Consider the following 13,930-nt stretch of genomic DNA (forward strand, 5'->3'; position numbering starts at 1 on the left):
AATCGGGCCCCGCCCCTGACAGGGCCCCGCTCTACAGCGTCTCTCCCGGAAGCAGCAGCTGTTGCTAGGCAAGACGAGACGCTGGCGCTGCTGAGGGGGGCCGGGGCCCCCCTTGCAGGTCAGGGGGCAGAGGCACATTGCAGCCTTCCTTCCCCTCCCCCCCCCCCCCCCCCCCCCCACCCACGGAGGAGGAGAGAGGGAGAGGAGTTCTGGTCTGTGGCAGAGGCAGAATCTCCCTGCAGTGCCTCCAGCGGTGAGGTGTCTGACCCTGTGATTCTATTGGGCTGGTGTTGTGGTTGTGGTTTGTTTTTTTTTTGTGAGAGCTGTTGAGTGCCTGTGTGTGTTGCCTGCCTGTGTGTAAAGTTGGGATCATGTAACAGGAAAAAGCAGGAAAAAGCCTGGAGCTGGAATTCTAGGTGAGTGAGAGAGAGGGTGAGAGAGAGAGAGGGGAGGGAGGAGAGGAAGGAATCAAATGCTGCAGAGGCAGGCAGGCTGGCAGGTTATCTCCCTCCTCCCCCCCCCTGGGGAGGGTCCCCCCTGCCAGGCCCATCAGGAGAGAGGAGAAAGTGATCAATTATTGAGGGAGGGGGGAGGAGGAGGAGGAAAGGTTCCCCCCCCATCAACCTTCCCATCAACCATTGCTTCCCTGCTGGCTGTAGGCAAGGAATTATTCCTCCATGCTCATGGCTGCTTCAATACTGCTAAATAACCATTGCCCTGGGGAATAAATAGGGGGGATTTGGCTCTTTGGAAGGTTTTTTTGTTTAAGGTTTTTTTTTGGGGTGGTTTTTTGGGGTGATCAATCAGCTTTCTAGCTCAGCTTTCCAGCATTTTTAGCAGCCATCCAGCAGGCTTTGGGCAGGGAAGGGTGGGTGGGGCAAAGAGGTGTGGGTTTGGGGTGCAGGGGATCTGCTTGAAATCCACACCGAATCAGCCACACAATTGGGAAGGCAGACAGGAGAGGGGGAGCCAGGGGGAGAAGGCCCTGGGGAGGGGGGCCTGGGGGCTGGGATGGACTGGGCTGGGTGGGGGGTCTGGGGGGGTGGTCTAGTCTGTTGGCCTGTTGCTTGGTCTGGTTTCCTGTTTCTTCATTGGGCAAAACAAAAAGAAAAAACAAAAACAAAAAAAGGGAAAGCAAAAAGAAAAAGGGGGAAGGGAGGGTTTAAGAGACCCATCAGGAGTCAGCTAAAAAAAAGAAACAGAGTTTGACTGAACAGCCCCAGCTGGGCACCCCCACTCCCCACTGGGGGCAAGGTGCCCACTGGGCCTGGGGGGCAGGGGAGGCAGAGGGGGAAAAGGAGGCCACAGCCCTCCATCCCCCCCAGCACCCCCCACCCCCCCAGCACCCCCCCTGTCCCCCTCCCCCCACCTCCTCCCCCTCCCCACCCTCCCCACCCTCCCCCTCTCCCACCCCCCACCCCCCCTGCCCTCACCCTCCCCCACCACACCCTGCTCAGCTCCCGGTCCCCCCAGTCCCTCAGCCCTGCAGCTCCTTCTGGGTGGTGCCTGCCTCTCCTTCACACTGCATCCACCATTTCCTCATTCACCTCATTCATTCATTCATTACACAAATTGATTTCATTCTAATTCTTGAGAAGCAAAAGACTTTTTTTTTTAACCTTAATTTTTTTACCTTAGGGCCATGCATAACAATTTTACCTTAAAAATATTACAAATTTATAACAAAGTATAAGTAATTACTACAATACAAGATTAATCTATTGATAAATTGCACAAAATAGTGATATTGTGTGATTTGGGTCATTGATAAAGGTGTGGGGCTGCTAGTGGTGGGGTGGGTGAGGGTAGCAGGGGGGCGGGGGGGCAGGTGGTGGGTGGTGTGGGCAGTGGGGTGAGGGGTGGAGGGGGGGGGGGGGGGGGTGGGGGGGGTGGCAGGAGGGAGAGTGGCGGGGGAGGAGGGTGGGGGGTGTGGGGGGGGTGGGGGGCGGGGGGGTGGGGGGGGGGGGGGGGGGGTGGGGGGGGGGGGGGTGGGTGGGGGTGGGGTGGGGGGTAGGGTGGAGTGTGATCTGATCACTGGGTGTATGAGGGGTGTGATGTGTGGATTCAGCAAAAGCTTTCTGTCAATGTGCACACACAGAGACTAGTACACCTATGAGGTGGCAGAGCTTAGAACAAGAGGACAAATTCCACCTTTTTTTTTCTTCTTTTGCCTGTTTCACTCTTTTTTCTTCTTTTCTGCCCTTCCTCTTTTCTCTCCCCTTTCTTTCACCTCCTCCCTTGAGGGTCTTTTTTTTGGGAGGGAGGGGCTGAGCTGGTGGGGGTGGGGGGGTGGGTGGGGCAGGAGGCTGAGGCTGGGGGGGCCTGGGGGGCTGGGGGGCAAAAGGGTATAGGGGGAAAAAAATCAGTAAAGAAATCAAAACAATAAATTTTTTGAAAAATATTAAAATAAAAATATTTATATGAAAGTGATTATTTAATATATATATGAAAGAAATCAATATATATATATATAAGAGAGAGGTATTAATATTATGTGGTAGAAAGTAATTTAGTGAAGATAATACTATAATATGTATATAATATAAGATGTTATTTAATATTATGTATTAATAATAAATTTTTTTATTATTAAAAAATGAAAAGAAAGTTTTTTATTTTTTTTTTTTAAGTTTTTTTTTTTAAGTTTTTTTTTTTTTTTTTTTTGCCTGAGAGAAGATATGGATCTTGCAAATGTCCCCCAAACTCAAGGAACATGGGCTCTGATGCTTTCAACAGAGTTAGTTACCGAGGCCCAACATCTGGTTTGTCTTTTAGAACAACTTAGTCAAGATGCATTAATCACCGAGGCAGATCTAGAGGCAGAAAATGCACAATGCCCAGCGGAACCCCCGCCTGAAGAAGAACCCATTGAAATTACACTGGGCAAGGTAACCTATTTACTGAGATATGTACATGCATTCAGCTAGTCCAATTCTTGAGCAAGGGAAACTGACCATGAACCAAATCCTGCATTCTTTACTCAAGCAAAACTTGTGTTGACTTCAGTGTGAGCACTGACATACCCATAAGGTTTCATCGTATCACATAACAGTTAGTGTGGTTTTATTTTAGGCATTTAATTTGTACAGTAGAACCTCAGAGTTATGAATACCAGAGTTAAGAACTGGCCTGTCAACCACACCCCTCATTCGGAACCAGAAGTACGCAATCAGGCAGCAGAGATGGGGGAAAAAGCAAATACTGCAAAGTACAGTACTGTGTTAAACATAAACTACTAAAAAAAGTAAAGGGAAAATTATAAAAAAAAAGATTTGACAAAGGAAGGATACCCACTGTCTGGGCTGGCGTATCATTTAAATTAAGATGGTTGAAAGCAGTATTTTTCTTCTGCATAGTAGTTTCAGAGTTGTATTAAGTCAATGTTCAACTGTAAACTTTTGAAAGAACCCCCATAACATTTTGTTCAGAGTTACGAACATCATCATTCTCAAGGTGTTCGTAACTGAGGTTCTACTGTATTGGTATTCTTCAGTTTGACCTATCTTATACTGCCTTTTTCTGCTTAAAATGTACCATAGCCAGCTGTCAGGAAAGAGTTTACACCTATTTTATACTTGGCACCATTTCAGTCTTGGGTTCAGCTACTCTGTGTCTTCTTTGCCTTTTAAAAGTATACGTTTTATGTAAAAATTAAACCAAAGCATATTGTAGTCAAACTGGGGAATTTTCATTGAATTTCATCCCCTTTCATAGATTCACCATTATTTCATGGAATTTGCAAACACTCCCACAACTGTATGGGATGTAAAGTCTCATGCTTTAGCTGAAATCAGGCCATAGTTTGCTGCTTTTATTATTATTTATTATATTGTAGTAGCACTCAAAATGCTATAGGCCTTGCACAGCCTTAGCAAGACAACGCCTGCCTTAAAGAGCTTGCAGTCTAGAAAGATTGGGGGGAGGGGAAATTCACCCAGATAGATAATCTCTGGCCAGAGACAAGGTTTCAGATTAGAGTGAATATGATGGCAGGAGGCTACCTAGGCTCCTCTCAACTGCTGATGCATCCTATGTGAGATGGGGGAAAGACAGGGCAAGGGGCCCTTGGCAGCTGCCTCTGAATCCACTCAGAGAGAGGCTGGAAGGCCCTGATTTATCCCTGCACTCTCAGCAGTAACTGGCATTTGCTGCTTTGGAGCAGGATCTCCACATGTCCTGGGCTTTACAAAACCAATCATAGGCTGGAAGCTTCTGTTGGCTTCTGCTGCTCCCCTTGTGGAGGGGAGTAGGAGAGGCTGTTGAGCCTGCTACTGTTGAATTCAGTGGGAGGAGGAACAGGCCCTTGAGTGGTAGCATAAAAAAGCATTGCTTCATGTATCACTTATACGCCAGCTCAGACAGTGGGTATTCTACCCTCCTTCCATCAGAGGAGATGTCACACTTAGAGTCCATGGCTGAGCAACTTTTCTGCAAGATGCTGAGCACCCTCTAGAAACTGAAGGTACTCCGTGACTCAGATGAGGTACTCAGTTTTTTGAAGGATCAAGCTCTTTAAGGTATTATTGATACACTTTTACTACTGTGTCCAGCATAGTGTGTTCAGTCTGACAATGGGCAGAACTATGTAACTGTATAGATCAATATAACATTTATATTGATATATTATATCAATATGTACAAAGGTCCAGTAATTCAGTACAGGCTCAGATATTACCATGATGAGCACAGCATAAGGTCCTATATAGAATAGAATAATACAGCCAGATTTTAAATGAAAGTTAGTAACACTTTTTTTTGCATCATGTTTAGGTTACAGAAGGTGAAATTGGACCCTTCAGCTCAATCAAACTTCAGATTATTTTTACCCCCTCTGTCCCTGGGGATGTACATGCAGAATTTGAGATTACATTTGACAACCCAAACTGCAAACCAGTGAGTGTTTCTAAGTGCCAGGGTCTGATCCAACACACTGAAGAAAAGCAAGTTTGACATCCTTCTGTGTGTAACAAGAACTACAAGGGGTTGGGAGGTGCGGTTGAAGCTGTGGGAGAGGTTAGAGAAAAATAAGTTTATAGTCATCCTGAGAAAGGAAAGTGAAACCGCCCATAGAATGCATGATAACTGGGACAGGTGACAACTCTAATTACCACTACAACGTATTTTAATGCTACACTTTTATTTCAGGCCACACACTGCCGTGGTGTTGATCTTAGTAGTTTTGCAGAAAATCTATACTTAGCAGGAGGCTGATTGCCCCAAACCTGGCTCTCTCCAAAATCCACAAAGCAGCAGCTCCACAAAGAGAGCTGCAGAGGAGTAGTCCAGACCCTCATGAGTTTGTGGATACACTTCTTCGGAAGGAAGGAATATTCCCAGTAGGACTGGGCTGAGTCCTTTTGTGGGGGGAGGAGTCACTGTGAGAGCAGCTTGCACTGTGCTGACCATTATATAACTGTTTATCCCACAAACATACTGCAGTCTCCAGGGTTATTAAACTTGTAGTGCTAAATTTAAAAAAAAAATCTTATATTTTAAGAATAAGCTTAAAATATTAGCCAGTATGACACTCACGTATGCCTTCTATAATGTTTGGACAAAAACTACTATCGTTTGTGTTTTATACTGGTAAGTGAAAGCTGCCACGTTTTAATTTATAAAGGACATTTTCTTCATTGTGTTTACTTAAATTGTCTTTAATATTAATAATAGGATATATGATTCTGCTGTTTATCAGCACAAACCTAGTTTCCCTTTATCCTGATTAGTTAGAAATTTTCAATGGCCTCTGAAAAGTAGTAACCATTATTGATTTGTATATTCAAATATATAGCTACACTTTTCTGTCATTGGAGTCTCTGTTGATGTTCCTGTTTGGGTGCCCAATCCAAATGTTGATCTAAAGATCTGTATGTATGACCGGCTCTATCAAGACTGTATCATTATTCGAAGCAGGTAAGCTATCCTGTAATACATTCATGATTGTCTATTAGTATGATGCTTTGATTTTTTCCCCCTTCTCAGACAAGTTATTTCTTTATGATCTCCCTATTTAGTTATTTTAATTAGCCAGTGAACTACACTAATATAGTGACCAGTAGTATTTTAATAATTTTTGTTTTAATAAAAGCCTCATAACACCTAATTAGGCCTTCAAAATTTTCTTGGTACTAGCTTGAATAGATGAAAGTCTCTCTCCATTACCATCTGTTTGTTTTTCGATCATCTTCATTCAGGTAGGCACATAACCATAACCACAAATACCACTAAATGGGTCCCATATTGGCTATGTCGGCAGAGAAGCCAAACACTCAGCAGGCATGAAGACTGAATTACCCCATCATTTAAAGAGCTGGTCACTTCATTTCAGGATCGAAGCACATTGGTTGGTTAGTGGGGGAAACTCTCACAGCTGCTGCATGTGTTGTACCTGGATGGAAGACTTCAGTCTCTAAGGCAGACACCCAGCATCTTTTGCCAGCAGTATATATTTTAGAGAGGGAAGAATGTTAAGCTTATTATTTAATTATACACAAATACATTTAGTCAGCCTGGGATAACCTACAAAGTGCCTTGTACTTTTCATTGTTATTCTTCCTCTGGCTTTCCCCTGTAGTTAAAATCAATGTCAAAACTAGAAGCCAGCCTCAGGCCAGTTCTGCCTCAGAAGATCTATAGGGCAGCCTCCATGGAGGTCAAGCATACCGTTAAACAGATACTATAATACCTCTGTATAGTATGCACTTGGCGTGATTCATGGGTCATTAATGTTCAGAGCTGTTGTGGAGCATTCTAGGTGTATTTTGGGAATATCTACACTGCCAAAAAAAAAAAATAATAAGATCCATGGCAGCAAGTCTCAGAGCCCAGGTCAACTGACTCAGACTCACTGGGCTTGGGCTACAGGACAAAAAAATAACAGTATAGACATTTTTGCTTGGGCTGGAGCAAGAACCCCTGGTTGGGTTTCAGAGCCCAGGCCAAAATGTCTACACTGCTGCTTTTAGCCCCATAGCCCAACCCTGAGTCAGTTGATCCAAGCTGTGAGACTCTCAGCCATGGGTTTTGTTTTTTTTGGTGGTGTAGATATAACCTTTGTTTCCTAGATACTTTACATACCTAGCATGACATCTTGTGGCTAAGGCAGTGGCCTGGAACTTGGGAGACCTGAGCTCTAGTCAGAGTTCTCCAACAGACTTCCTGTGTGATGCTGGGCAAGTCTTTTTTTGCTTTAGTTCCCCATCTGTAAAATGAGGATAATAAAATTTTCCCCAACTCACACAAATGTACATTCATTAATGATTGGAAGATGCTCAGATGCTGTGGTGCTAGGCAGGGGCGGCTCTAGGGATTTTGCTGCCCCTAGCACAGCAGGCAGGCTGCCTCCGGCGGTTTACCTGCGGAGGGTCCGCTGGTCCCGTGGCTTTGGTGGACCTCCTGCAGGCGTGCGGGAGGTCCACTGAAGCCGCGGGACCAGCGGACCCTCCGCAGGTAAGCCACCGAAGGCAGCCTGCCTGCCGCCATCGCGGCGCTGGCAGAGCGCCCCCCGCAGCTTGCCGCCCCAAGCATGCGCTTGGTGTGCTGGGGCCTGGAGCCGCCCCTGGTGCTAGGTCCCATATAAATACATAGATGGACCAAATCCTTATTTCAGAGGATCCTGATTTTTTGTCCAGGTACTTATATGGCCCTCACCACTGTAATAGCTGTGCATTGTCCCATGGTGTCAGAACATATTGCAGTGTAAAGGTAGTGCTGCAGATTGTTAGTTTCCTAGAGATCTATGCAGTGACTCTTACCTTTAGAGAATGGTTATGTGAGCTACTCTGTTACTTGACTTCCATGTGCTGGTTTTTTTCTGTCTAATGCAGTTATTGGCTGCTAGATGCTGAGTGTTCCTATTTTAACAATCCCCATATTTTAGATTCTTTTTAAATGCATGCTAATAGGATTGGTGGTTTTTGTTGTTTTTTTTAAACACTATTTCTGTTAGAAGACCCATATTCTAAACTTCTTACCAGAATTAGACACTCCAGAGATTCTTCACAGTTGGAAAGAAATAGTAGAGCTGTTATCTCAGAAATTCAGCTCACAAATGTGACAAGCACAAGCTATGTAAGAGATTTACTTTGTCTAAAATAACCCACTCCCAGGGACAAGATTATAAAAGCAGAGGCAGAATAACTTTTGTCAGTTAAAAGTGATTAACTCTCCCAGTGCAAATCCCAGGTTCTTATTTTAGAAAACTATCAAGTAGCTTAGGCCAAAATGTGGCCAACCAAGGGGAGAAGTCCTGCAAGATGTTCAGCCTTCCAATTCACATTGAGTTCAGCCTTCCAATTCACTGCTCACTACAGTGCAGCCTGTCCTCAGCATCTTGGAGGATCAGGTGCTTTACTTAGCCTCCCAGTGCTAGAGAGAATACCTGTGTTGTTTAAGCATCAGGTCTGAAACCCTAGTACCATATACTCAGACACTGGCAGTGTTGGCTCAGCCTTTCAGCATGCTGAAGCAGACACATTCAGTCCATTTGGTTTACTGTGTGGAGATCTTTCAGATGAAGCTCGGACCCTTGCTGCCCTCCATGGTCATTAAAGATTCTGTGCACATGGTGTTGGAGGAAGGATTTACTGGTGATGTCCATTGCTATACTATACAGTGCACCTCACACCACTGATCCAGAAGAATGCATGAGAAATAAGCAGAAAGGACTCATCAGTTTAACTGATTTGATCAACTACAGCATTATAAAAGCCCTGGGAAGAAAGCAAATAACTAATTAACAAATGGCTAATTTTGATGCTTTCATTCATATGTACCAACCACTTCCAGATTCATTCCTCTCTTATTCCCCTGTTCACACAGGAGACAATCTCTGCCTTGCAGTGCTGCAGGTGTAACGCTGACAGACCGCGGTTGTTGGTGGGCGGGATCAAACCGGGGACTTCTGGAGCTTAGTGCATGAGCCTCTACTGCATGAGCTGAAAGCCAACGGGCTTAGCTAAGGCTGTAGAGCAGACTCATTTAACTCTCTCTCTCTCTAAGTGGTCTCAGTGCCACTAGATGGGACAGAAGACCACAGCCAGAAGGTGTGTGGGTTACACAGGGGCATCCAGGCTCAGGGGATTGCTGGGCTTTGACTCATGAGTTAATATTGGGGTTAATACTTGTTTACATTTGTTTGGTCCCACCCATGCCAGATTACTTTTGCCTAGCAACGCACAGGCCCAACATTGTAGCAAGGCTGTCCCTCAGGGGCAGCTCCAGACCCCAGCCCGCCAAGCGTGTGCTTGGGGCGGCATGCCGCGGGGGGAACTCCGCCGGTCGCCGGGAGGGCGGCAGGCGGCTCCGGTGGACCTCCCACAGGCATCCCTGCGGAGGGTCCGCTGGTCCCGCGGCTTCAGTGGAGCATCCGCAGGCACGCCTGCAGGAGGTCCACCGGAGCCGCGGGACCAGCGACCGGCAGAGCGCCCCCCGTGGCATGCCGCCATGCTTGGGGCAGCGAAATGGCTAGAGCCGCCCCTGCTGTCCCTTCACTTCTGAATGGGTTCCACCTGGAACAGAGTCCATGTGTCTCTGGAGCTGTTGGATTCAGGAAGGAAAAATGTGTGATAAGTACAGACTGCTTTTATTCTGCAACATTTTGGGTTTGAAGCAGGGTGAACTCAAGTATAGAAACCCAGATTTGGAAGCATTGTAGCCTGACAGAGAACATAACTGTATGATTTTGCTTTAACAATTCTATGTGCCCAGCGTACTCTCCTTCACTTGCAAAGAAAGCTTGGAATATTTCCAAGTGCAACATACAAAACTGAGCTGCAGTGGGAAAAGAGAGCTAAAGCATTGAGTAAAGTGTAGCTGTTGAGCTGGCAGCACAAACCCACTCAGGTCTGTCTGATCTGTTTGCAGAGCAAAAGCCGCTCTACGCTTGAAGTTTGAAGTATGCAAAGAACTGAGTAAGCACATGGAGCTTCTTCCAAAAACAGGTTACATTCAAGCCCAGTCATCCTTCAGTGTGCAGCTGAAGTTCCTGCCCAGGTGAATGAATGGTATCAATCACCTTTCTGTTTAGTATTTAAGATATTAATTTAGAGAGCCTGTCTGCGAAAAGTCAGAGCAGGCCAATTTTTTCCTCTTACACTCACAGACTGCAATGGCTGGACTTCACACTATTGATTTCAGTGTGATTGCATAGCTATACTGAACTTGGCCCTTTCAAGCACTCTCCCCCTTCTCTCCTCCTCCTCCTCCTCTATTCTTCTGAGATGTCAAAGTCCAAGGAGGAAATTGACTTGGATCACATTCCTACGTAGTAATACTTTCCCTGTGGTGACAGCAACAGTGTGAAAATCTTAGCAGTTGCAGTCCTAGTAGGTTACTTCTGTCACTGTGGGGGAAGCTACTCTTTCAGAACAGAGAGACACACATCAGTGTCACATGGCTGAAAAGGTATTTCTCTGGCTCATGGGTGTGCTTTCTAGTCAAACATCACTAATTAGTTAACCCCTGAACAAGTGGCTACAGAGCAAATGCAAAATAGCCAAACCTGCTGCTGCATACCCACTCTATCCCCAAAGAGGTTATAAAAGGTTTTCATCTCTCATTTTGGGATTCTTTTCTAGATTAAAAATAATACCACCTTCTATTCTCAGAAATGTCAAAAGCCTTATCCCAGTAGGATTCTCTGCCACCATTTCACATGGAGGCTATATATATAAACAGAAGAGAACAGCTACATAAATCAAGAGATCTATTTGGCTATTTAGATTACATGGTCTTTTACTGACCATGCTCTGACTATGGCTATAATCACTTTTTAAACAGAATTTAGTGAGTCATTTCCTGTTCAAGTGTAAATTGATTGGTTAGGTTCTGATTCTGCTGTCACATCCTTTTGAATCTGTTGTAGAACCAGTTGCATCATTAAATTACTCCAGATTTACAGCAGTGATCGTGAGAGTGGAATCAGACTTTTAAGTATGATTTCCATTGGCGCCGAGCATCTGCCTTTCCCATTGACTTTATCTGGAGTTGTGAGTTAAAAATTCTAGTCTCACTGATTTCAGTAGGGTCAGATTTTCACCCATTTGCCCTCAGCCTCTCCAAAAATTAGACCCTCAGCTCTAAAATCAGACCCCAAAGCTTTTAACAGCATAGTTTTCAAAGAAAATATAAATGTTACAATTCTTCCTACATATCCAATTCTATCCCATTACAACAACAGTTATCACTATTATGATAGTTTCCAGTTCCTAAACATCAGATCCTGTGAAATACTATTACATTTGCTGAATGGATAGAAGCACAATGTGGATTAAAAATGTTAATCTGCATTTGAAAAATGGGAAAGCTTAAAAAAAAAAAGATTTGATGAGATTAAGGTGGTTCTGACTCATGGAATAAGTACCAGGCTGCTTCAGTCCTTTCAAACTGATCTGTATGGTACAGCATGGGAGGTGGGTATTTTTATGGTACAAGCTTGATACATAATGCTGAGCTAGTGACACATTTGTACAAATACGTCATTGGTTCAGCACTACAAACTCAGTCTCCTCAAAAGAAGGAATAGATGATTTTTTTTTAAATTAAGCCTTAAATGTGTCGAGCAGGAATGATAAGTGTGCAGACAGAAGGGCTGGTAGGACTTGGGGAGCTCTCGGTCTTCAGTGCACATCCCAATAGTCATAGCACTCATACTGTAACTGTACTCCTGCTTGCGACAAAGTCATGATTTCAGCCTATTTAAAAGCAAGATTTCTCATTTACCAACTGCCAGAATTCCCCAAGTATTCTGCTTCTTGGTTTCTTGGAAGTTGGAACAGATTCCACGGACACTGGCAGCCTAATGTCTACACTGTAAAAAACAAAACAAAAACATGGCAGTGGGTCTATAGACTCAGGTTTGCGCTACATTCTTGCTGGGGCTGGTGCTTGGGCTCTGAAATCTGGTGAAGGGAGTGGATCTCAGAGCCTGAGCTCCAGCCCAAACAGGAACATATACACTGCTGGTTTTAGCACCATAGCATGAGCCCTGTGAGGCCCAGTCTGTAGACCAAGACTCTGAGATTTGCCATCATGGGGTTTGGTTGGTTGGTTGGTTGGTGTTCTTAAAGGCAAGCATGTAAGTAAATAGGAAAAAGTAAGAGCTGAAGCTTGTTTGTTTCTGTAAGTAGTGAGTATTGGTGGGGGAGGACAAGCACAGGAATTATTTAATGTGCTACATGGATGTTTAACTAGGAATAACGTGGTGAAAGAAAATTTAGGTTGAATATCAGGAAATCCTTCCTGACCACAAATTCTTTTAGACAGTGCACTAGTCTCTCCAGGATAGCGGTGAAAGCCCATTGCTTGGGACTTTTAAGACTAAATTGGACAGAAAACTAGAGAATATATTGTTGGGAGCAATCCTGAATTGGCAAGGATAGGATCAATGAGGGAAAGGGGCACAAACTAAAGAAGGAAGACGAATGAGCAACACTACCTTTAAAGAGTAGATATGCAGTTGCCGTGCTGGTTAACAGGGGCCTAAACATTTCTTTGTGAAAAACATCTTTTTGCCTCACTGTTCTGCAACCTGTGGTGTTTGTGGAGGAAACCGATCTAAAGAGCTGGTAGCAGAAATAGTATCACTGTGGAGACTTAACAATGGGAAACTATTCACTCCAATGCTCTAAGGGTCCAGGTATTATAAATAGGCACCTAGATCTAAAAATAATAGAGCTTTTGTACTGACTTGGCTTAAGAGCTCTGAAATTGGGCTGTACGAGAGTGAGAAGTTTCAGAAACTGAAGCCCACACATTCCCTGTTAATAACAAATCTGGTATGTAATCAGACAAAGGCTGTTGGTCTTCATGTGTGTTTCACTTCTGCAGCCTGTCTTTATTTATGTCTTTCCGTTGTGTTGTGATCCCATTGATACTGACTCAGAGGGACTGGTAATTAATTAACATCAATGTCAACAGGAACAGATTGCCTAGGTTGGTTTACTCATGTACTCATGATTGCGGCCAGAATGCAGGAGGCTTAGATACCGATTACAAAGCAAGTTTTAATTCCTATTTATAGCCATAAAGGTTTTGTTAGTAGAAAAATAAAAGGGCAGTTTTGGTAATACTTTACTAAAATGCCTGTAAATAAAACCCTGCTGTATAATCAGCTCCTTTAGTAATACAGGCGAAACACCCGAATGGGTCTAACTCCCATTAGCATTCATGGGAATTTCATGCACCTATCAAACTAGATCCTTTTCATGTCCAGCTTTTTAGTTCCAACATAACATTTAAATACACATAGAACAGTAGGAAATAGCCTGGACTGGTAACATTTACACTATTCATTTGCTGGAATAAATTGCTCCCATTCCAGCAGAGAATTTACTCCTACATCCAGGCACGCTAGAAGTTTGGATAATTTTGGGTTCTGGAACCAACCTTGGCCCATGTCTGAGTGAAAGATTTGTCTTTATGCTTGTTCTAATTTTCCCTGTGTTTCCTAGCTAAATGCAAACAAGATAGTAGCCATGAAGAATGATCACTGAGGCACTAAACCTTTTCTGTTGTGTTTTATCCCATGTTTCAAACAGACATTAACCGTGTTATTATGGCCCTTTCAACAGTTTGAAATATTTAACAATAACCAATTTTGATTAGAACAATATTGAATTAATTGGGAGCTGATGGGTGTTCCTTACTTTTGAAAATCAAATGCCTAAATATGAACTTAAAGCTGGTAGTTTCAAAGGTGCCTCTGGAGATGGGGATGGCATTTTCAAAAGCACCTAATGTTCCTTATGAGAACAAGTTCCATTGAGTAATAATGCCCATAGGCTCCTAATCTGGGATTTTTAAAAGGAGCTTGTCTTTGGAAAATTGGGCCTTAGTCAGATCTATTAATATGAACACCACATTGCTAATTATCCTCATAAAAGCTGATTTATAGCTTGGACAGTGCCTACTTGCATAGTGAGATATGATC

General features: G+C 44.0%; 1 protein-coding gene across 6 annotated transcripts in view; it reads left to right on the forward strand.

Annotated features, from left to right (window-relative positions):
* CFAP74 (cilia and flagella associated protein 74) overlaps positions 1–13,930 on the forward strand; it is a 97,620-nt gene that overhangs the window by 62,901 nt on the left and 20,789 nt on the right. For all 6 annotated transcript variants that reach the window (XM_039509131.1, XM_039509132.1, XM_039509133.1 and 3 more), the window contains 4 exons: positions 2,776–2,888; positions 4,771–4,893; positions 5,792–5,913; positions 9,865–9,993. In XM_039509131.1, the coding sequence (XP_039365065.1) occupies positions 2,776–2,888; positions 4,771–4,893; positions 5,792–5,913; positions 9,865–9,993 (487 nt within the window). The remainder of the gene's footprint in view (positions 1–2,775; positions 2,889–4,770; positions 4,894–5,791; positions 5,914–9,864; positions 9,994–13,930) is intronic.

Source organism: Mauremys reevesii, linkage group 21, assembly GCF_016161935.1.
Source record: "Mauremys reevesii isolate NIE-2019 linkage group 21, ASM1616193v1, whole genome shotgun sequence".
NCBI lineage: Eukaryota > Metazoa > Chordata > Testudines > Geoemydidae > Mauremys > Mauremys reevesii.